This window comes from Macaca mulatta, chromosome 2 (assembly GCF_049350105.2).
Source record: "Macaca mulatta isolate MMU2019108-1 chromosome 2, T2T-MMU8v2.0, whole genome shotgun sequence".
Taxonomy (NCBI): Eukaryota; Metazoa; Chordata; class Mammalia; order Primates; family Cercopithecidae; genus Macaca; species Macaca mulatta.
In genome coordinates, this window is record NC_133407.1 from 158,748,548 (window position 1) to 158,773,338 (window position 24,791).

Sequence of the window (24,791 nt, forward strand, 5' to 3'; positions counted from 1 at the left end):
GGTTAGGTTGCCTCTGAAATTGCCATTGCAAAATTTTTATAGGTCAGAGGTTTTTAGAAAGTGCCTTGTGAGACTGGGAGTTTGGGTTTGTGTCATCAAAGCCAAAACTAAAGCCAGAAGTCCCTTCTAGAGTGCCCGTTTAAAGCAGCCAGTTCCTCTTCCACATACCCTGTACACAGTTTCCTGCTGACTGGATTTGGATATAATTTATGATTCATGTTTTTAGAAGATTGCTTTTTAACATTATTCGTAAACATTGGTTGGATTGGATAAAAGCTGCAATTCTTCCAGCCTCAAAGTTCTGTGGTTCAGTGATTTACAACTTTACTAAACAGTAGAAAGGAAGCATTTTCTAGGAAGCTATGCTTTGATTCTGGTCAGGATCATTTAATATTTATAATTTAAATTCAACCTACTTTGGTGGTATATTTGAAAAATCAGCCTATGTTTCCAACTTTACTGGACTTGACTCTATGACTCTATATCCACCTATATATTTTTTTCATCTATATTTTTCAACACTAAAAAATATAATTGTTCCTGAAATTCTTTTACCATCCATCCTTTTAAAAGCTTATACTTTTAACTGCTGGCGAGTTTCATCATATCTTTCATATCTCTTGGGTCTTTTACTGAGCATTTCTCTTCCTTTTTAGTGAACTGTGTGTGCAGTTTGAGGTAGAGTCCCACCACCCTTTTAGATATTAGAAATGGCTCTGGGTGCTGTTAAATGGGGTTCTCACCAGGCATCCAAGTATGTCTGAATCCATCCTGCCAACCTCCCCTCCTCCCTGTGGGGATGCAGAGGGTATATGCACAAGGATCTGAAGTTACATGGGAAACAAAGTTCTGCTCTGTTTTTAAAGCTGGGCTGGCATCTGCTAACCCACTAACCAGAGTCTTCCCCTTGAATCTGATTGTTGAGACATGACTGTCCCTTTCTGACTACACGATACAGGAGCTCTAGGCACTCAGGCAAGAGTGCTGAGAGCGAGCCAGCAGGACCTGCCAGGCAGACCTGGAGTCGACTCAGCCTGGTTGGCCAGCTCTGGAAAAACAAAAGCAAAGGGGGAATGCAGCGGGGCTTGTGAACACTTGGCCACTCCACCCACTAGGAAATATGACCCTGTGAAAAGCCTGGCACTTGCACCAGTCCGATGAGTGATGCGCCTCACTAGGTGAACACAAGGAAGATAGCTAGGAGCCTGGCACAGAGAGGAGGGGGCTCCTTATTTGGAACATGAAGGGATTTGAGCAGATGATCTGAAAGATTCTTTCTAGTTTCAGCATCTGTGATTCCACGTGTATCCAGCCTTTGTATTCTGTGCCTCGTTTCACTCTTCACTCAGCTACACAGACACACGCATGCAACATAACCTTTTCCGAGGCTGGGATAGCCAGGAGTTACCTGCTTCCAAAACCAAATTGTATGCTTTACAGTGTTAAAGCAAGTATAGGCCTAGGGAATGGAATCAGATTTTTAAAAAGAGATCAGAAACCATTGGAAGTTGTTTTTCTTGCTGCTTTACATCTTTTGCTGCTTTATATCTTTCTATACATTCCATATTTTTAAATAATGACCATTGTATTGTTTGATCATCGGAGGGAAAAGCAAACAAAGCAACAAATGGGAAAAAAGCTCCCTTTTGAAGGTGGAAAGAGATATGTGTATGTTGAATTGTGTGAGAGTGGCTACAATTGAGCACTAAATTTAGTACTGAGCTTCCTGGAAACCAGGGCACAAAGGGAAACCGGGTGGGGCATGCGATTGTTTTCAGATAAAGTAAGCATACAATTTCATCCATAGGCATAAGTGTTTGGGGGCAGTACATTTTAAGAGGACGGTTTATATAAGAAACGTTGAGAATCATAATGCAAAATGCCTTCAATTGCTGTTTTGTGGAAATTGTGCTAATGTTCTTTAAAAGCTGATATTTTATATAGATCGTCAATAGGAGCTGAGGGTATACTAATGGATCTCAACTCATGAAAGTATTTCTGTGGGTAGCTAAGCTACTGTGGTCAGGTAAATTGCTTTGTGGTGATTTCACTTTGTAAAGAAAGAGAGCATAAATAACTCTGAAGATTGTAGATGTGGCGTATCTTTCTCAAATGTCAGCTGCTTCAGCTGCACTTCTGGCAAGTTCTGGATTGCGGTCAGGTCAAGGTTGAGCATTCCGACGTGTTCCTGAGGTTCCAGTGTTTTGTGCTATGATTGAAGAGAGACCCATGTACTTTTAGCAGACGAGCAGGCATTCTTGCAACCTCCCATTATAAAGATCAGGAATTTGGCTTGTTTCTGCCCCCAGATGGATGGTCTTTCCATCTTTGAATGGCTGCTTTAGGGGTAGAAATGAGCAAGAAGGGCAATTATTAAATAACCAAGAATCTAGCCTGTTGATTAGAAATGTGGTACATTTCCCCCTAGATTTATTTAACAGGTGCTCATTTAGTAATATAAGTGGTGTTTGTAGATTAGTTTGACCAAACATTTTTTCTTTTTACAAAGAGTCACCAACTCTGTCAAAGTATTCACACACATTTCATAGCTTTCCCGTGAGGACTAAGTGAGATTTGTACATAATGTACTTAGCCCAATTCCTTGCAAGTCATAATTGGTCAGTGAATGGTAGTTTTTGATAATGATGATAATGATGAGATAATGAGATAAAGAAGCAATGTTCTGCAGAGCTCTCAGAGTCAGGGAAAAACAGAGCCATTTTCCTTTCCTGACTTTCAGCATTTGTGACTTTTGTAATTATATTTCATTTCCATTGATTTGCTAAATCCACTAGAGGTGGACAGGCCTGGGTTTTTCAGGCTGAATTCAGTATCACCATTGGAGTTTTTTGTTTGTTTGGTTTGGTTTGGTTGGTTGGTTGGTTGTTTGAGACCAAGTCTCTCTTTGTCGCTTAGGCTGGAGTGCAGTGGCACAATCTCAGCTCACTGCAACCTTCACCTCCCGAGTTCAAGCAATTCTCCTGCCTCAACCTCCTGAGTAGCTGGGATTACAGGCACCCACCACCACAGCCAGCTAATTTTTGTATTTTTAGTAGAGATGGTGTTTCACCATGTTGGCCAGGCTGGTCTCAAACACCTGTCCTCAGGTGATCCACCCACCTTGACCTCCCAAAGTGCTGAGATTACAGGCATGAGCCACTGCACCAGGTCAATCACTTGATTTTGATGGGAATGTTGAATGGATGAAATTCATGCAGTTTCCTGGGAATAGAAGTGTTTTGAAAGAACCTCCAGAAAGCTGATGAGGCTGTAATTTGGTGGATATAAATGATGACTCTAATGAAGTTAGGGCTGAGAAGCCATGTGGTTGAGTGAGGATTTGGGGCATGTCTATTATGCTTTCTTTTCTTTTTTTCTTTTTCTTTTTTTAAATACTGAAATATGTTTTGTTGGTTTGGTTTGGTTTGGTTTATGTTTTTAAGTAGAGGTGGATTTTGGTGGTCTGGGACTCTATTTTTGTGTCCAGGTCTTTCTGTTTCTTGTTTCCATTACTAGTTTTATAGATTGCCTGCATCTTCATTTTGTCTCCATTAAGGTGGGGTGACCAGAGCTGCTGGCTGTGTTCTAGATATAGCTGGTTTTATGGTTTTGCACAAGAGTGAGAGGAACCTTTTTGTTTCCCATGCTTGCTCGCTCTCTTTCTCTCTCTCTCTCTCTCTCTTGCTGTAGTGATATTTAAAATTTATTTGTGGTTGTGGTCACAACTACACATAGGACTGGTCTTCAAGGAATTGTTTGTAATGACAACTTCCTTTTTCCCTTTTCTAGGCCATAATTAACAGCTCAAAGCCTTTTATTGTATAGGTGTAGAATACTTTTTATTATTTTTAGGCTAAAAAGAAGAAAGACACTCTCTTTTTGTGCCTTTAGTCTTACCCACCATGTTTCTTTCCATTCCCTAAGCTTTCCTGCAGTTTATTCCCGTTTGGAGTGAAGATTTTAATAGACCTTTCTGGAGGTCAGTTCTCAGGGCATCCTTTAGAAAGTTATTTATGGAAGGGAGCCACCTGTACTTATGTGGAGCAGACTATGCCTTTTGACCAATAGTATCTGATTCACTCCTTGAGGTTCTTGACAGTTTCCCCGTGGCTGCCGTCCATCAATGAGAGAAACTGCTTGTGGAGTCCTTGATCTCCAAGGGGCCCACTGGAGTAGTATGAAGATTTGAGAGCTGGTCTCTAAAGCTTAATGGGGCAAAGTATGACAATGAAGCCTATTTGCTTTTGGGTGGAATTAAATTTGTGGGGTAATAATAAGTATTTCCTGCTGGTTAGAAATTCTGTTACTTAATAAATGCAGTTTGGTGAATAGTCTTTCAAAACATAAGGCTTAGGGTGGCCATGAGGTGGGGAATATAAAGAACCCTTGATGGTGACAAGGCTGGGAGTTACTGCTCTAGGCCATGAGCGTTCCAGCTGTGTTCTGCAAAACCCTAGGCCTCCTTAGTAGTGACCTGGGGTGGGCCACCTTGCAGCAGCTTCACTTTTATTCATTTTATGTATGAGATTTTAATCAATAACAGCATTTGAACAAAAGCATTACATTGCTAAAACAAAACAGAGCAAAATAACAAAAACCTTATCACAGTGGCCAGTCCTGTTTAAGCTGTCATGTAAAATTCAGCAGACATTTTCATCTTCCTTTTTAAAAAACAAATAATGCAAATAACATATAAGCTTCTCATTGTGCCTGGTGAGGGATCTCGGTGTTCTCCACCTTCCTCTGTGAGAATTAGAACTAGTAAGGGGAGAGTGAGGGCATGTGTCCTGGTCACATGTGTGTGTATAGATATGTTTGTATCTATATTAGGTCCATGGTATTTAGATGTATCCACCAAAATGTAAGAAACATCATTTGTATCTCTAATACAGTGATTTTCTTACACTCCTGAGTCATTTTGAAGCGTATCTTTTTCCGTTGTAGCTTCTGAAAGTACAGAGAAGCTTAACAGCTCCACTGGCCTCCAGAGCTCCTCAGTCCGTCAGACAAAGACAATGCACGCTGCCACGGTGTTCACTGATGGTGGCCCGAGAACACTCCGATCTTTGACGGTCAGTCTGGGACCTGTGAGCAAGACAGAAGGTTTCCCTAAGGACTCCAAAATTGCCACGACTTCAGCTTCAGTCCATCTTTCACCCTCTGCCGTGGAATCAAGAAGAAACAGTACAGTAACTGGGAATCCAGGGGATGGGGAATTCATTGAACCATCTACAGAAAATGAATTTGGACGTACATCTTTGCATTGGCAAAATGATTCCCCAAGTAAGTATTCCATCTTTACTTGATCTATTAGGGACATTTGTAAATTGTTGAATTTTCTTAGGGGATCTCTTCAAGACCATTTGTAATCTCCAGAGAAAAGTATGCTTTTTAATGGCACTATTGCATTTTCATGGTCACTCTTATGAGAACATTGTGAAGTTAGTCAGACAGGTGTCATTCCTCCTGCTTTCTTATAGATGAGAAAACTATGGCTCTGAGGATTTAAGTAATGGGTGCCTGGCCATCTGGCTCACTCAGTAGAGTTGAGACCTTAGCCTCAGCATTCTCAGTTCCATCTTCTTTTCACTCTACAGCATGGTCTTCAAGCTGAGAGCTGGCCTGCTCTTTATGTTTTATTTTGTTTTGAAGACAACATCTGGCTCTGTCACCCAGGCTAGAGTGCAGTGGCATGATCACGGCGCACTGCAGCCTCAACCTCCCCAGGCTCAGATGATCTCTCACCTCAGCCTCCGGAGTAGCTAGGACTACAGGTGCATGCCACTCCACCCAGCTAACTTTTCTGTTTTTTGTAGAGATGGAGTCTTGCAATGTTGCCCAGGCTGGCCTTGGGCTCTGGCCCTAAGCAATCCTCCCGCCTTGCCCTCCCAAAGTGCTGGGATTACAGGCATGAGCCACTGTGCCCAGCCTGGCCCACTCTTTAAACTAGCTTCAGTTATTTTGTGTACACATTGTCTTTCCACATAAATGTGCAGACGTAAATATTGTTCCCAAATTCGTGGTTTAGCTTGATCCTTATAATTGATTTTTGTTTCTGCTATACTTTGGTATTAGAATAACCTTTATTCATATGAGAACGGCTTTAGGAAAGTGCTCTGACTGTGCGCTATGTTTATGTGCATTGTATTTGTTGTATGTAACCACACACTCACTCTCTCAAACACTTTCTATGGGAAAGAGAATGAAACACTCAAGCCTATAGGTTACTCTGCTACTTGCACATGCTGTTTCAAAGGTCCCCTATTCAGCAAGTTATCTTTTTTTGTATTGCTACCTTGCTGCCACCCAAGAGTTTTGAAATAATTATTTAGAATATGATAATGCATAATACATTTAATAAACACCATACCAGGTTCCTTGGCAAAGAATCTTTCCCTAGAGAGGTCTCACTTCTTTGTTGCCAAGGGATCTCTTTCATATCTATGTCATGGCCTTTTTTCCTATGATATCTTACAGCCTTTGGAGAACATCAGCTTGCCAGCAGCTCTGACGTGCAAAATGGAAGTCCCATGTCTCAGACCGAGACTGTGTCTAGGTCAGTCGCACCCACAAGAGGTGGAGCGAGCACTGAACACTGGCTCTTGACCAACAGCACAACATCTGCAGATGTGACAGGAAGCTCTGCTTCATACCCTGAAGGTGTGAATGCATCAGTGTTGACCCATTTCTCAGACTCTACTGTACAGTCTGGAGGAAGTCACACAGCGTTGGGAGATAGGAATTATTCAGAGTCTTCATCTACATCTTCCTCGGAAAGCTTGAATTCATCAGCACCACGTGGAGAACGTTCGAGTGAGTTTTTCCATTGCATGCAACTGTGCCCCATGGAGGAGAGAGGGACTCACAATGCTTATGAAATCCGTGGCATATTAAAACCATGCATGAGGGCCAGGCATGGTGGCTCACGCCTGTAATCCCAGCACTTTGGGAGGTCGAGGCGGGTGGATCACCTGAGGTCAGGAGTTTGAGACCAGACTGACCAACTTGATGAAACCCCATCTCTACAAACAATACAAAAAATTAGCCAGGTGTGGTGGCGGGCACCTGTAATCCCAGCTACTTGGGAGGCTGAGGCAGGAGAATTGTTTGAACCCAGGAGGTGGAGGTTGCAGTGAGCTGAGATCACACCACTGCACTCCAGTCTGGGCAATCAAAGTGAAACTCTCCCCCCGCCCCCCCGTAAAAAAGCATGAGTGAATGAAAGAACTCCTCAGGCCCCTCCACCTTTCTTCCTTATTTCCCAGGCCCTTATTCTGGCTGGTTGATACAGATACACCTATGTATCCCCCAGTTTTTTCTGGTACATCTCTGAGAAGCTGTTCTTGCCACTTCCTCTTCCCACACATAGCTCAGGGACTTCTCTGTCCACATCCTCTCATTCCCTGTGGCCAACCCATAACTCTATACCTGCCTTAGTCACAGAGCTTCTGGAAGGTGAAAATCTCACCTTCTTGTTAGTAGTTGTCAGCGCATTCATTCAAATAAATTCTCTCTTTTTAAAAAAACAGCTTTATTGAGGTATTTCACATTCCATAGTATTTGCCCATTTAAAGTACACAATTCAGTGATTTTTAGTGTAGTCACAAAGTTGTGCAGCATCACCACTGTCTAATTCCGGAACATTTCCATCACCCCACAAAGAAACTCCAAACTCATCAGCAGTCACCTCCCATTCTCCCCTCTTCCAGTCCCTGGCAATCACTCCTGTGTTTTCTGTCTCTGTAGATTTGTCCATTCGAGACATTTCCTGTAAATGAAATCATACAATATGTGGTCCTTTGTGTCTTTCCCTTAGTGTCATGTTTTCAAGGTTCATTCATGTTGTATCACAACTTCGTTCCTTTTCGTGGCTTACTAATATGCCATGGCAGGGATATGCCACACTTCGTTTATCAATTGTCATCGATTGATGGATGTTTAGGTTGTTCCCACCTTTTGACTATGATGAGTAATGCTTTGGTGAACGTTCGGGTGCAAGTGTATATGTGGTCGTAAATTTTCAATTCTTTAGGAAGGGCCAGGTTATGTGGCTGTGGCTGTTCTATTTTTAACCTTCTGAGGAACTGCCGAACTTGTTTCCAAAGTGGCTGCATCATTTTATTTTCCCACCAGCAGTGTACAAGTGTTCTAATGTTGCTACATCTTTACCAACACTTGTAATTATCCATCTTTTCTGATTATAGCCATCTGAGTGGGGGTGAAGGCATCTCATTGTGGTTTTGACTTGTATTTCCCAGTTGACTAATAATGCTGAGCATCTTTTCATGTGCTTCTTGGCCACTTGTATGTCCTCTTTGAATATGTCTATTCCAACCTTTTGACTATTAAAATTGGGTTATTTGACTCTTTATTATTAAATTGTAAGAGTTCTTTGTGGCTGGCTGTGGTGGCTCACACCTGTAATTCCAGCAGTTTAGCAGGCTGCGGCGGGCGAATCACTTAAGGTCAGAAGTTCAAGACCAGCCTGGCCAACATGGCAAAACCCTGTCTCTACTAAAAATACAGAAATTAGCCAGACACAGTGGCACATGCCTATAATCCCAGCTATTCGGGAGGCTGAGGCAGGAGAATCGCTTGAACCTGTGAGGCGGAGGTTGCAGTGAGCTGAGATCGTGCCACTGCACTCTAGCCTGGGTGACAGAGACACTCTGTCTCAAAAAAAAAAAAAGTTCTTTGCATAATCTGGATACAGTCCTTTATCAAATATATAATTTGCAGACATTCTCCTGTGGGTTGTCTTTTCTCTTTCTTGATGGAATCATTTGTAGCACAAAAGTTTTTAAATTTGAAGAAGTCCAATTTGTCAATTTGAGAAAATTTTTCTTTTGATGTTTCTTTTTAATAATGCTTTGGGATAATTTTTTAAAACAATTCTCAGAAGTCTTTTATCAATGTAAAGTATATTCTGACTAAAGTATATTAAAAAATGGATTAGCTTATCATTTAAGCTTTGAATAGGTTTAAATTCTTACTTCTCAAGTCACTAGTAATAGCTTCATTTCCCCCATATGAGAATCCTAATTGATGAGGAAGATTAGCATTTATTAATACTCATGTGATGTGGAAAAGCATGCATTTATCATGAAAGAATATCACACGTACGAGCGGGGGATATTTATGCTCTTTTATGTCTGTGCCTGGAAAACGCATTATCTGTCTCCTAAGCAAAAGGAATCATTTTTCACCCTCACCACTGTGGGGGTCAGGACTTCTACCTTCTCAAACCAGGATCTTGAGTTTCATAGCCTTTCCCTTTTACATCTCTTCAGTACCCTCTTCTCTACAATTAATGCTCAGTTGGTTCAAGAGGAAAATATGATTTCAGTGTGATCAGATCTTGGAGTTCAGTTACAAAGAGCTAGATAGAAAGTAGCCACATTCCTGAAACCATCTCACCGTGGGTTAACACAATGCTTTATCTCGTTCCCTCAGAGTCACCCAAAGCTGACGGGTTCTGGACTCCAGCCTTTTAGAGTTCTTGACCCGCTGCCTTTTTTGCATTCAGATTCAGCCCCTCCATTTCATGTCTGACTCTCTCTCTACTTTGTTGAGCCTGTAACCCTGATGTGGTCATTGGCCTAAATTTCATTTAGCAGAGAGTTTAGGATCTCCCTATCCAAGGCCTTTTTCTCTTTGTCCAGAGAAATCATACTCAGTTAGATCCTGCTCTTGAGCCTCTCCTGGTTGGCTCTCCACAGGTCTCGAGCCCTTCAGCCTGGCTTGAGTTGCATCCCTCTCTGGCTTCTGGCTTTCTCAGTGATGCTCGTGGCCCATGCTCATTCCTGTCTCTTGTCGTTTCAAACCTATCCCAAAATGAATTTAGCCAACACTCAGCTTTACACTGTTTTCCATCAAAGCATGGCCGTGGGGTACTGACAACCAGTCTGGGCTGGGAATGTGAATAAGAACCAGAAAAGAGCCTGTTTGTTTGTTTGTTTGTTTTGTTTTGTTTTGTTTTTGTACAGCCAGATTAGGAAGGATTTAGGCCAAGGAGAATTGGACCTCATTTTCATCATTTCTGAAAAGAAGGGTTTATCTGATAATCTAACAATCTAAGATTAGTTCTAAGACCCTTTAGATTTGTAGCATAAACATATACCCAAAAGAGAATGAAAAGAACATTTATTCATGTGTCATCTTCCCTATTCCATCCCCATCAATGGAATAAAACACATGCATTTTAAAAAATGAAAGAAGACAAAAAACAAGCCCACCTTTCACCCCCAACCCCAGGCTATTTCTTTGCCATTGTACTAATGCTCTGGAATGACCGGCCCTGTGGCCATTCATGTATTCCTGGTCCTTCCAGAAGGAAGATCCTTCCAAGGAGGACTATGGCCTTCCTCCTGGGCCTTGTGCAAATGTCTAAAGCCCCAGTAGGGTTATTAGTCTTTCACCCACTGTTTACCTCCTCACCACCACTACCAATTTCTCTGACATAAACTCTATTTATTATGTATCACTGAGCAAAAATCCAGTATCAATCCTATTACTAAAGTAATGTACCCTCCTATAAATCCAGGGTGCCTGAACAGATGTGCTGATCAACAATTCCTCTTGAGGTTTCAATCACTGAGCCATGTTTACAAGAGCAACAGACATCTCAGATAAAGACCCTAAGAGTACAGGGAAGTGTCTTGGCTCCCATGGCCCAGGAAGTGAGGCTTGGTGCACAATCCTGTTGCTGCAGCCCTGCATTTTTCAGCCATCCTCTTTCGCTCTACTTTTAGCCTTGGAAGACAGCCAAGAGCCGGGCCAAGCGCTTGGTGACAGTTCCGCCAATGCAGAGGACAGGACTTCTGGGGTGCCCTCTCCCGGCACCCACACCTTGGCTACTGTCACTGGAAACGGGGAACGCACACTGCGGTCTATCACCCTCACCAACACCAGCATGAGCATGACTTCTGGGGAAGCGGGCAGCCATGCAGCGACCATGCCCCAAGAAACAGAGAGTGCCTCTCTGCACGTGAACGTGACGGACGACATGGGCCTGGTCTCACGGTCACTGGCTGCCTCCAGTGCCCTAGGAGGTGGGATGTCTTCCACAGTCTCTTTTAACACATCCCTTCAGCTCATCTATTAATTTACTCACAGTCCTGGGATGATTCAGTTAGCTGTCAAGCCAGAAAGTGCCTTATAAGCTCTTTATGGAGAGAACTTTCTAGGTTCTCCCACGTCAGGAAGGTGAACACCCCTCCCCAATTCCCACCCCCAGCCCTCCACACACACTCACCTAAGGAATTTGGGATAGTGTCTGCTGGGAGACTTAAAATAAGAGACTAACCACTTGTGGCTGAGGTCAATCTCCTAGGAAAGAAATATCTCATTCTACAGAATGGCAAGTTGGGAAGGTTTTCATTTTTTCATTTAGACATAACAGTTATTCTATTTGGGGTCTTAAGAGCTTTTCAGATAGCAGTTTGCTTTTATCGAAAAAGGCATGTGGAGGGAATTTGGAACTCCTCTCCATTTTTAGACTCTTAGTCCCCACTTCTCTTTTGTTACCATTTCCACTGCCACTACCACTGCTTCTGTCAGAAGGTCAGTCTGCTCAGGGGAGACACTGACCACTCCTGCCTGCCCACAATGTCTTTGTTCAGAGTGCTCACCATTGAAAGCCACCTCTCCAAAGCAAGTGTTTCACCCACTTGAATTCATTGAGTTCCAGGACACTGAAAGTCTGTTTGATAGTGTATATTTCAGAGATTTGTTGTTCTTTTATTTGACCTAACTTTGGCTTTTCCCTTTACAGTCACTGGGATTAGCTACGGTCAAGTGAGTGGCACAGCTACTGAACAAAGGACTTCCAGTGACCACACAGACCACACCTACCTGTCATCTACTTTCACCAAAGGAGAACGGGCATTACTGTCCATTACAGATAACAGTTCATCCTCAGACATCGTGGAGAGCTCAACTTCTTATATTAAGATCTCAAACTCTTCACATTCAGACTATTCCTCCTTTTCTCATACTCAGACTGAGAGAAGTAACATCTCATCCTATGACGGGGAATATGCTCAGCCTTCTACTGAGTCGCCAGTTCTGCATACATCCAACCTTCCATCCTACACACCCACCATTAATATGCCAAACACTTCGGTTGTTCTGGACACTGATGCTGAGTTTGTTAGTGACTCCTCCTCTTCTTCCCCCTCCTCCTCTTCCTCCTCCTCCTCCTCTTCTTCTTCTTCTTCTTCAGGACCTCCTTTGCCTCTGCCCTCTGTGTCACAATCCCACCATTTATTTTCATCAATTTTGCCATCAACTGGGGCCTCTGTGCATCTACTAAAGTCTACCTCTGATGCATTCACACTATTGTCTTCCTCACCATCACCTTTACCAGTATCCTTAACAACATCTACATCTGCCCCCCTTTCTGTCTCACAAACAACCTTACCACAGTCATCTTCTACCCTAGTCCTGCCCAGGGTAACGGAGACTCCTGTGACTTCAGTTCAGACATCAACTATGACATCATTTATGACAATGCTCCATAGTAGTCAAACTGCAGACCTTAAGAACTGGAGCACCCCACACCAAGAGAAAGTCATTACAGAATCAAAGTCACCAAGCCTGGTGTCTCTGCCCACAGAGTCCACCAAAGCTATAACAACGAGCTCTCCTTTGCCTCCATCCTTAACAGAGTCCTCCACAGAGCAAACCCTTCTAGCCACAAGCACCAACTTAGCACAAATGTCTCTAGCTTTCACCACCACCATTCTGAAGACCTCTCATCCTCTTAGGACCACTCCTGGCACCCTGTCAAGCACAGCATCTCTGGTCACTGGTCTTACAGCCATACAGACTACAGCTGGAAAACAGCTCTCGCTGACCCATCCTGAAATTCTAGTTCCTCAGATCTCAACGGAAGGTGGCATCAGCACAGAAAGGAACCAAGCGAATGTAGATGCTACCACTGGATTGATCCCTCTGACCAGTATACCCACATCAGCAAAAGAATTGACCACAAAACTTGGTGTTACAGCAGAGTACAGCCCAGCTTCACATTCCCTCGGAACATCTCCTTCTCCCCAAACCACAGTTGTTTCCACAGCTGAAGCCTTGGCTTCCAAATCTGCCACCTTTGCTGTTCAGAGCAGCACACAGTCACCAACAACACTGTCCTCTTCAGCCTCAGGTAAAACACAGTCACGCAAGCACATGTTAACTGCAAGGCCCAGTCCAGCACTGAGAGCTACATGGGGCTCGGGGTTCATGTGAATTTGTAGAAATGGCTGGCATTTGAAATAGCCTCTGTTTTGTGACCTAAAATGCTTCCTGTTTAAACACTTAAAGTGTAAAAGAAGGTCATGGGTAGGCCTAATTTTCTCACCCCTGTGTTGCATAATGCTTCCTGAATAAAGAGGAAAGGATGCATTGGCCATGTGTCACATCAGTAGATGGTACAATTGCAGCTTTTAGTGTCCTGTAGTTGTAAGAGCTTTTCAAGCATGCCTTTAACTCCTCAGAGGTCAGAGGAGGGTAGTGAAGCAGGATTGCAGGGTGGAGAAACTCAAGTAAAGAAGCTTAGATGGCCTGGCTGGACAGGGATCAACTGGGTATCTGCTTCTGGATTAGATCTCAGAGTCTCTTGAGTCAGGGGCTCCCCAGTCACCAGGGGGCTTCTTGGTATCACTGGGTTTCTCTTGATCCAGGGAAGCCCAAGCTCCTTTGTCTCCCAAAGAGTGTGTGGCTAGTTGATAAATGGGAGTGGGGAGACATGTAAATGAAAAGATGGTGAACTAACCTTTTCCCACAGTGACTGCACGGCCAGGGCTCCTTTATATCACACTTAGGGTTGTTTTTATAGCCATGTTGAAGTTGCTGGTACCAGGAAAGTAAAGTCAGCCCAATAATCCTTTGTCATTTAAGGAACAGTAGAAGGAAGTAGGATGATGCATCTTTTCATGTCATGTTCAAAATTACACTTTTGGCTTGTCCAGACACGGGAAAGGAAAACTGCTGTTGGAGAAGGAGTGAAATGGAAACTGGCGTCTTAGGGAAGAAGGAAAGAAGAGATGATGCTTTGTAGTGGCTGGAGCAGAAAGCTCAGTGAGCAGTACAGTTCCAACCTGTCAACCACAATCAACCTGGACTGGAGGCTCATAAGCAAACCATCCCCATGCCAGCCCAAGAGAAAGGACAGGGCACGTGTGCACACACGCACACAGAGTAAATCTTCTAGCAGGGGGATGAGTTGATCAGAGATCCTTTTCCCCCCTAAAGTGTGCTTTCAGTTGACATTGATTCAAGTTGAATTTTCTAAGTGTCACCAAAGTGATATAATCATCAATCCTGAATGGAGTGACCTGTAAGCTGCATTTGATTAGAATCAGTTCTTGTATTCAGAGATCCCATTGTCTAACATTTATATCTGAACACAAACTAGTACCAGGACGCAGTCCCACTGCACCTCTGGGAAACCCATTTTAGTTTTGTAATGTTGCCTTTCAGGGCAAGTAAACAAAAATAAGTAAGAATCAAATATTAGCTGGGAGAATTAAATATTTACCTAGAGCCGCCTTTACATTTCCTGTGTGGTTAACTGCTTTACTCCTGGAATGTGTTTGCAGTCAACAGCTGTGCCACGAACCCTTGTCTTCATGATGGCGAATGCATCACAGACAACACCAGCCGTGGCTACCACTGCAGGTGCCCGCCTTCCTGGCAAGGGGATGATTGCAGTGTAGGTAAGAGAAAAAGTAATGCCCAGTGGTCTACACTATAGTAGCACATTAGGCTACCCAATAAACTCCTTTTTCCTCCAAAATGTGGACGAATACACTGTTTTAGTTAATACCCTGCTTACTCGAGAGTTAGCACGCTTGTAGGTTGTGATCTGCAGGAGAATGTCAGGAACTGTAGTGTGGCATGGACTGTAGTGTGGCACTGACAGACTTCCTGATCTGTGTCTGTTCCCGACACTTCTGCCACACTGGACCCTGTTCCTGCCCCTGGACTTTACTGTGCTGATGCCTCAGCCTGGAATCCGCCTGCTGCCGCCCTAATCTATTGATTAAAGTCCTTCCAGTTGTAGTCCAGATGTTATGTGAAACAGTCTTTAATTCTCCCCTCCATTAAAATTTGCTGTTTTCCCCGTATATGCAAATCTTGTCTTGTATTTACAGTTGTTTATATGGCCACCTCCACCCTCAATAGATGGCAAGCCCCCTGAGGGCAAGGGTGTTCTCATATTTATCCTTTGGGGTCTCACCACACCTAGCACATTTGGTCCTTACTAAGTACTTGCTATACTGGGTTATGGTTTTGCTGTTTGCTACAGATTCAAGATGGTCTTCTTTTCTCCTCTACAGATGTGGATGAATGCCTGTCGAACCCCTGCCCATCCACGGCCACATGCAACAATACTCAGGGATCCTTTATCTGCAAATGCCCGGTTGGGTACCAGTTGGAAAAAGGGATATGCAATTTGGGTAAGAGACTTGGTCTATTTCGGACTTTATTCTGTACCATAATATATTTTACAAGGTAACGTTTGTTATTTTTCTTCCTAATCAAAATCAGTAGTTGTCCAAGGTACAAACTTAAGGAATATAGAAAAAAGTGGAAGCTATTGTCCGTTATTCTACTACCTGGAGATAAAGCACCCTACTTTGCGTTATGTTTTTGATGTGCAGTATATTTTTACATAGTTGAAATCATAGGACATTTGTATAAACTTTATATCTTAAACATTTTCCTATGTTGTTAAAAACATTGTACAAACATCTTAATGAATGCATATTATGCCATCATTTGTGTATAATATTATTTGCTTAACCACTCCACCCTGGAGCTAGGAAAAAAAAAAATCAAAAGGATTATTCTGACTACATAGTAAAAAAAGAAAAAAGAAAGAAAGAAAAGGAGAGTAAAACTCTGATTGTCCTACCACATTCACACATTCTTTCGGTTTTTAAAAGTGACCTTCATGCTCTTGCTCACAGGCAGATGCATTCTGAGTAAGCTGCTATCCTAATTGTATCGCACAATTTGTCATATTTTGTTCGCTAATTTGATAGATTCATGAAGCTGTTTGATTTTGAAAATAATCTCCATTTTACAAGTTAAAAAGCGAACAAACAAACCAAACCAAAGCCAAGGCCCTCACAAGGTGCTGAGTGGCCAAGCTTACTTAACGCGTTGGTGGGAAGCCTAGTTTCCAGCCCACAGCTCTTTCTATTACACCATAATGTGTTAATTTCAGGAGCTTTCTTGCTTGCAGGGTGTGACCCTTGTTAGAATATCAAGTTTAATGCATAACTTATTGAAGAAGTTAGAAATGAAAGATACAGAGTTTTTTTTTTTTTCTTTTTTCTTTTTTTTTTTTTTTTTGAGACAGAGTCTCACTCTGTTGCCCAGGCTGCAGTGCAGTGGCACCATCTCAGCTCTCTGCAACCTCTACCTCCCAGGTTCAAGCGATTTTCATGCCTCAGCCTCCGCGTACCTGGGGTTACAAGTGTGCACCATCATGCCTGGCTGATTTTTGTAGTTTTAGTATAGAAGGGGCTTCACCACGTTGGCCATGCTCTCGAACTCCTAACCTCAAGTGATCTGCCTGCCTTGACCTCCCAAAGTACTGGGATTACAGGTGTGAGCCACTGTGCCTGGCCAGATACAGAATTTCTAAGCTCAGTAAGGAAACTGGCAGAAAACTCATCTTTCAATTGTCTTAAATTGCCCAGTGTGACACTTAACACACAAAAAGCGCTCAGTGTTTTTGAGAGAGCAAATGTCTGTATCCTTTGAAAGTGCTATTAGCTGTGGGCTGAAGGGAATTTTTAAGAAGTACCCTACCAAAATCATGGTAGAATTTTGAAATTTGTTTAAAATACAAAGATCAAGTCAAAACATTATTTCAAAAAGAAGGATCTAGAAATAGAGACATCAGTCAAAATCAAGAATTTCTCTCATTCTGGCCTGGCGCAGTGGCTGATGCCTGTAATCCCAACACTTTGGGAGGCCGAGGCGGGCTGAACCCTTGAGATCGGGAATTCAAGACCAGCCTGGTCAACATGGTCAAACCCTGACTCTACTAAAATTACAAAAATTAGCCAGGCATGGTGTTACACACCCAAGTAGTCCTAGCTACTTGGGAGGCTGAGGCATGAGAATTGCTTGAACCCGGGAGGCGAAGGTTGTAATGAGTCGAGATTGCACCACTGTACTCCAGCCTGGGCCGTACAGCAAGACTCAGTCTCAAAAAATAAAAAATAAAAAAAATAAAAAGAATTTCTTTTATTCTAATAATGCACTTGCGTTTTAGTAAACTATTTAGCCACACCCTAAGAAATAGCCAGGAGTTTTCACGCCGGGCGCGGTGGCTCAAGCCTGTAATCCCAGCACTTTGGGAGGCCGAGACGGGCGGATCACGAGGTCAGGAGATCGAGACCATCCTGGCTAACACAGTGAAACCCCGTCTCTACAAAAAAATACAAAAAACTAGCCGGGCGAGGTGGCGGGCGCCTGTAGTCCCAGCTACTCGGGAGGCTGAGGCAGGAGAATGGCGTAAACCCGGGAGGCGGAGCTTGCAGTGAGCTGAGATCCGGCCACTGCACTCCAGCCTGGGCGACAGAGCGAGACTCCGTCACAAAAAAAAAAAAAAAAAAAAGAAATAGCCAGGAGTTTTCAGTTTAAGAACAGAGAAGCTGGAAATGATTTTGTTTTTAAGGATTGTGGGGAAAGTATATTTGCCCAGGACTCAAAAGATTTGCTTCCAGCTCAAGGGCCACTACCTATAGCACATGGCTCCTGAGCCCTAATTTCCTCATCTGTAAAATCAGATTACCATTGGTCCTGCTTCCCACTCAAGATTATTGTGAAGATCAAATAAAGTAATATATTTGAGCAAGCTTTGAAAATGGTAAAGAGCTGTCCAGATGGGAGGTATCATTTAACTTTAGTCTTCAAACTCTCGGACCAGAATTGAAAGCATTGAAAACAGTAAACTGCTCTGAGTGCAAAGTAATAATTATGGCTCTTTCCCAAAAAAATCATTTAGATAACATATGGAAATCAACATTTCAATTGTAAGTAAAAATTCTACTTAAAGCCAGGTGCTGTAACTGCAGGCATAAAGGTGTAATAAGTGTCTTTAAGAACAACAACAACAAAAAAAAACCCTGCCTGGAGTGAGTGCAGGGTTTGGAATGAAACCGATATATCTTTATATTCACACAGAAAGCAGAGGCCACATTTACTGTCCTGACTCAGAATAGACCTATGAACCTGACATTTGCAATATGAATTTCTATACAGAGAGTCTGGGTATCAGCCTAGACATGTGAGATGGAAAAGTGAAGAAGCGGGACCGTAGTTCTGGAAGCCTGTGTGCAGAGGGTCCCACAGGTAGCATGGCTCAGGAGGAGGACAGCACTATGGCATTCACAATCATCTTTCCCTTTTCAAGTCATTTAGCTTCATTGTTCATAAACCTCAGAGGAACATGCAAATTAGAGCATGCTGAAATGCTTTCATTTGGCCAAGAATGTTTTCAGAGAGCTCCCTGCTGCTCAGAAAGAGTCCTAAGCAGCTGGCTTCACTGAACTGTAGAACAAGCAAAAAGATGTTAAGTAAGGATTAAGCGCTTTAGACAGTAAGTGTAAGATGTTAAATGTTTTCCCTGGCTCATTTGTGGGTCTTTTTCTCAATTCAGCATGCAAGCTTTTGGGGAAAGAGCAGCTTCATGGACTTCTGTGTCTTGAGTTTTTTTTTTTTCCATCTGGAGGGAAAGATAAGCATTTAATATCAAGGAAGATAAGAGCCAGCAATAAAACACGCCATACTAAATTTTGGTTGCCTGCCCATTTGTAAGTCCCATTCTCCTCTGGCCCAATCAGCACAAATTGATGTTAACTGGAATTTTATTTTTTGAGTGAAATGGGCCTTGAAAATGAGGCTGCTTTTTTTCATTTCCGAACCCAACAGTGTCTTGAATATGGGCTGTTTTCATTATGTGGCTTCTAATCACGGAGTTGGCAGCCCCATGGAGTATAGGCCCAAGACAAATGCTTGGCACCTTTCTTTCTCTCAAGCCCCTTGGGTGTCCTTAGGATATCAGATTCCTCAGGGCACAGAGGTTATAGGGGAAAGAAGAGCTTTGAAGATGGACACGCATATGCTCCAATGCCAGTGGTGGCCCTTGGGAGCCTGGGTGAACTTTCTTAGGAAGTTGCCCCCTTTATCAATGATAAAATGGGAATTTCCTCTGACCAAGCGGAATGGGGTTTTGGATGGGGGTGGCTCTAAGGACAAGAGAAACCTGAAGCACCCCCTTGAAGTGGAGGGCATGACTCAGTTGGAGACCTCGGAGGACAAGAGCTTTCCTCTGTCGAAAGCCTGATGAGGCCTGAGGAGCATTTTTAGTGTCTAACACATCTCCCTCCCTCCACCTAGGATGACATTGTTTAGACCTGTTCGTTTTTCTTCTTTGTAGCAGCTTTCTTGGGCATCTATTATGTGGGAGGCCATCCTAGGGACATTGCAAAGGGTCCTTCTCTTAGCAGCCTTGCACATACACAAAAGGCTCTTTGGAGTTTCTCTCTCTCAAAAGTTTGCTCAGTCTAAGCCTTTAGCACTGTCCAGTAGATGCTCACTTTGCTAGAGAAAAACCTAGAAGAGGGAGAGCAGGTCTCCACCCATAAGGAGAAAGAAATGCACAGAGATTGTCCTGTGAGGCAGAGTAAAGCCAGACACCCCAGAGATTTACAAACACACAGCCTTGTGTAGGTTCTTCTGTTGTGTAATCTAACAAGTTATGTTCTCATTTTCAGTTAGAACCTTTGTGACGGAGTTTAAATTAAAGAGAACTTTTCTTAATACTACTGTGGAAAAACATTCAGACCTACAAGGAGTTGAAAATGAGATCACCAAAACGGTAAGTGTCCTGAATGGCATCTTTCTACTAGTCTTTTGTTTCCTAGAACAGATTTTATTCCAAGAGGGAACTGCCTAGGGGTCAGCTCTATCTCCTGGGCTCTTCACTTTTGTTATATTTGGAAGGAAAACTTCACGGTAAAATAAAAAGCCTTTCAGAAATGGAAGCAAGGTGTGGGTGCCCAGTAGAAGAGTTTCTTCAGATGTGTCCTCATGCACAGTCTTTATCTGCACCTTGGTGTTTCTTTTCCATGTGCAAACTCATAGTCACAGACATGCAGATGACAGGCACCAGCAGGAGCTGTTGGTGAGGAAGAAGGACCCAGAAAATCTTACGGTCCCATCTGCTGTTGACAGGCTGTGTGACTTTCCCCTTGTATTTTGGAGCTCGGGGGAATGATACTCTTTCCTCAAAGGAATGCCAAAGGTGCAACAGTTAATCCTGATGCCCTAGGGTTTGAGAACTCACTATATAGATGACTGAGGGGCCTTTGATTCTGCTTCTTTCCCTCTTTGCCTGCTTTTGATCAGACATTAAAAAAAAAGAAAAGAAAAATGCCATCCTGGGCAGCATGGCAAGACCCCGTCTCTACAAAAAAGACAAAAATTAGCTAGGGTTGGTGGCATGCACGTGTGGTCCCAGCTACTCAGGAGACTGAGGTGGGAGGACCATGTGAGCCCCGGAGGTTGAGGCTGTGGTGAGCTGTGATCAAACCACTGCGCTCCAGCCTGGGTGACAGAGCGAGACCGTGTCTGAAAAACAAAAGAAACCCCCCAAAACAGCAACAACTAAAAAGGAAAATGGAGAGGAAGAAAGAAGAGAGGAAAATGAAGCTCATATAATAAACTTTGCTTCTCAACTGCTATCTGAGTCAGAGATTTGACTCGTCTATACAGTGAGTTTTTAAACCCTAGGTTCAGAAAATTGAAATTTACCATTAAAAAACTTTAGAGATGAATTGATTTCCAATCTCAATGTTACTTGTTCTTTGTGGATAGGAGTTAGTATATTAGCCAGGAATTATACATTTCTATGGGACTTTGGACTTTATTTATGTAAAATGTGGATCCAGTTCTATTTCTCTATCTCCTGAGCATTCCCTTCATGATAGGGATGATGTCAGATGGCGCACTCCTGTGACAGGCATTGCCAGCACGTCTACAGAGAGAAACCCGGGAGGTCTGGAAGTGAATGACATTGCCTGAGTCCATGCACAGCAGGTGCAAAGTTGGGGAGCAGTGCATTAACCCACCCTCACTACTGATACCAACTTCAAGTTCAGGCATCCCCAAGATCACCCTTAGTTTCAATATTCACTAGAGGAGTCACAGAGCTTACTAAAAGCAATTATATTTGCAGCTACAGTTTATTACAGTGCAAGTCAACAGGTTTAAATCAGCCAAGGAAAGAGATGCACGGGGCAGAGAGGGCAGAGAGTCCGGGAGAGTTCCAAACACAGAGCTTCCAGCTGTCCTCCCGCTGAGGAGTCATGCACAGTGTTAACTCCTCCTGGCAACAGTGTGTCCAGTATGCAGGGAGTTCTGCCAACCATGGAAGCTCTCCAGAGCCTTGACTGGGGCTTTGTCATGTGGCTGACCTCAATCTCTAGCCCCTCTAGAGGTTGAGCTGATACCATGTTACCCAACCCCACCATAAATCACATTGTTGGACTCTGGCATGGCCCAGCACCCCCAGGTAAACAAAGAAGTTTTTATTAGACAGCACATTCCGAGGGCTTAGAGATGGCCTCCCAGGATCTAAGAGCAAAGGCCTGACTTCCCTGGGGCCAAGGTTAAATTCTTTACTACACAGCAGAATTTTATGTCTACTAATCCTACGCCTTGTCCCTTCGCCATAGCTGCCCCTTGGTCGTGCTGCAGGTGGATATCTCCTGCTAAGACAGTTTAGGGGTTTAGAACCCTATGCAGAAGTGCAGTCCTTCACATTACATGGCGCTCAGTGACTCATTTGACTTGCTATTTTTTGCCCAGTATCAATGTATAATTTACTGGTGATGTGACGCACCTGTCCCCAAGAACGAGTGAAGATTAATGAATCATTGGCTGGGAAAGCCACTCACATGGTCTTTCCCGAGATGTTATTCTGTTTACCAAACCTGGAAAAACAGGTTAATAATAAAACAACAGTAATAAATCATTGCTATTAGGCTATAAAATGATGTCATAGGAAGCCAGAAAGGGTTTGATAATGTCCCATGTTTGCCCCCATCTTCTATAGAGTGGCATGTAGACAGGTGCGTCTGCACTGGGCCCAGTACTGAGACCCTCCACTCTGGGAAGGGAGTCTCGGTAGCTCCTATTGTGCAGGGCAGCAGGGAAGCAGGCCTGATATTTCATGCTGTAGAGGGATTTTCTACTGTCTCCAAGGGCACAAGGCAAACATTGGGAGAGTAGCTCTTAATTTGCTCTCAACAAAAGGGCTCTTGACCCACGTAATGTAATTTCTTACGGAGAGCCTTTTTGAAGAAGACCTGTCTTTGAGTTAGGTCAACTCATTGTAGATTATAAGGCGTCTATGTAGGGCCTGTCAGAGCTAGGGTAGCTAAAAGGAGCCTTTCCAATGCAGCTCGTTCACTATGCAAAGTCCAAATAAACAGTTGCCTCTGAGTTGTTTGAAACCCTGGGCCTTAGAAGAGAGCTGCTCCTTTGAAGATGTTTTGCATCCAAGGGTGCTATTCTGAACATCATTTCCTGCCAAGATTTTCCCCACTGATTTACTCTCTGCCTCTTTCTCTTTGTACTCGTGGAACAACAGAAAGGCATTTAAGAGGGGAACAAAAAAAGGACACCACTTCTGTGCAAAGCCGCCTGCTGATAACTTGATGGCTGGAAAATGCCTGTTTTATCCTGAAAATAGGAAACTGGTTCTAGGTCCAAGGCTTTTGTCTAACTCACAGTTAACGACAGACTTGTTCTTCCTTTCAGTTAAATATGTGTTTTTCAGCGTTACCTAGTTACATCCGATCTACAGTTCACGCCTCGAGGTAAGTAACAGATTACATTTGCTTGTGAACTAGTCTGTAGAAAGGGGAGGCTGTTCTAACGTGGGTGATAGCAACAAAACCGGGCTGTTTTCACCCAGCCATGGGGCGATCCAGGGACAAGGTCACTGACCTTCATGCTCTCCCGTTCTGTCGCTGGAGAATGGTGATGACACTCATTTCCAAAAGCCTTGGGACCTACGTGTCATTTCAGGGCTATTAAAAACCCACAAACTTTGCCTATAGGGAGTCCAACGCGGTGGTGATCTCACTGCAAACAACCTTTTCCCTGGCCTCCAATGTGACGCTGTTTGACCTGGCTGATAGGATGCAGAAATGTGTCAACTCCTGCAAGTCCTCTGCCGAGGTCTGCCAGCTCCTGGGATCTCAGAGGCGGATCTTCAGAGGTAAGAGGGCAGCCCTCTGGGAGGACCCTACCCATATTGTTAGGCAAGACCTAAGATGGAAATGCAAGGCATCCAGGGCTCAGACCAAGGAAAGGCCCTCACAGAGCCTATTTTTGGCATAGGTGTTAAGTCAAAGACCTTTGTGCACATGCATCTTCTTTTATGTGTGCATGCATGTACAGACACATGCACACACACACCCAGAGTCCTATACACAAGCCTTGAAGACACCTGGTCCTTGGCATGCAGCTCCTTCTATTTCTTTTATCCAGTGTTGATGTGGGAAGGGGAGGGGCATAGGAGCTGATGTGACAAAGCAGAAATCACTCTTTTTCCCTTGAAAAGTTCCAGCTCTCTTTGGGGGAATAGAATGTACATGTTTGTCAATGATCCAAAAAAACCTTCATCTGGCCAGAAGCAGTGGCTCACATCTGTAATCCCAGCACTATGGGAGGCTGAGGTGCCCTTAAGCCCAGGAGTTCGAGGCTATGATTGCACCGCTGCACCCCAGCCTGGGCCACAGAGTGAGACCCTGCCTCAAAAAGCAAAATAAACAACCACCACCAAAACCTTCATCATGATACATTATTAGGTTAAAAAAAAACACAAAACAAACCCATGTGTGTTATTACCCATTGTTTGTGTTTGTTTGCACATTATAAATGCACAGAAACGAGACCAGAAGAATGGAGGCCAGAATGCCCACAGTGGCGCCATAAACAGTTATTTTCCTTTTCTCATTCTTGCTTTGTCTGTTTTGTCAAAAGCTTCTATAGTGCCTCTGGTGTGAGGCAAATGAAGAAAGGATTGGAGACAAGTTCAAAAGGGAAGTTTGGGTCTTGGAGGGGAAGTTTCACCTCCAGGACAGGAAAACTCAACTGGAATCTAAAGTACTTCTTTGCAAAGGGGGCTTGTCCCTGTTGCCACATGCTATATGATCAAAGTTAGCTCATTTTACTACACAAGTAGGGCTGGCAAAGGATGGAGAATCTAGTCTAAACCTCCCATCTGGCATCCAGATGCTGGACATGAGTAGAAGATATCAGATTGTAACAGTCTGCTGCTAGATCCATGACATTGACATTCCCAGTGGGCCTGGGTTCCGTAACTGCCGGTCAAGAGAGCTTTCTGGAGTGGGCCTGTATATTACAGAGCTTGGGAGCCAGATTGTTAGCCCTTCATTCTAGGATAAGAGCTGGAGCTTGGCCCATTTAAGGCTAGTTATTAATTTGAAAAAAAAAAAAAAAAAGCTAAACCTCTGAAGTTGAAGTTACTATTGATGGGGGAGTGAGGTAGAAAGGTCATGCCCCATTATATCATGGTCATGCCCCATTATATCATGCTCGAAACTTTGAGACTCTGTGGTTTTACTTTTTTGTTTCTCTTGCCACGGATTCAAGGGTACCAAGTTGTCCTCCCCACTGCAGTAGGAAAGTCACCTTTCAGTTCACTAAAATTTATGGAGTACATTCTATGTGATCAA

At 43.5% G+C, this 24,791-nt stretch overlaps 1 protein-coding gene across 5 annotated transcripts in view; it reads left to right on the forward strand.

The window, feature by feature from the left end:
• HEG1 (heart development protein with EGF like domains 1) overlaps positions 1-24,791 on the forward strand; it is an 89,331-nt gene that overhangs the window by 30,278 nt on the left and 34,262 nt on the right. For 4 of the 5 annotated variants that reach the window (XR_013414359.1, XM_002802678.4, XM_077993776.1 and 1 more), the window contains exons 4-12: positions 4,945-5,283; positions 6,478-6,813; positions 10,752-11,051; positions 11,774-13,162; positions 14,598-14,714; positions 15,339-15,458; positions 19,797-19,900; positions 22,846-22,904; positions 23,148-23,308. Coding sequence is in view for 4 of the 5 variants with exons in the window: in XM_002802678.4 (XP_002802724.4) it covers positions 4,945-5,283; positions 6,478-6,813; positions 10,752-11,051; positions 11,774-13,162; positions 14,598-14,714; positions 15,339-15,458; positions 19,797-19,900; positions 22,846-22,904; positions 23,148-23,308 (2,925 nt within the window). In the remaining variant the exon portion in view is untranslated. The remainder of the gene's footprint in view (positions 1-4,944; positions 5,284-6,477; positions 6,814-10,751; positions 11,052-11,773; positions 13,163-14,597; positions 14,715-15,338; positions 15,459-19,796; positions 19,901-22,845; positions 22,905-23,147; positions 23,309-24,791) is intronic. The other variant, XM_077993775.1, reaches the window with a different exon arrangement.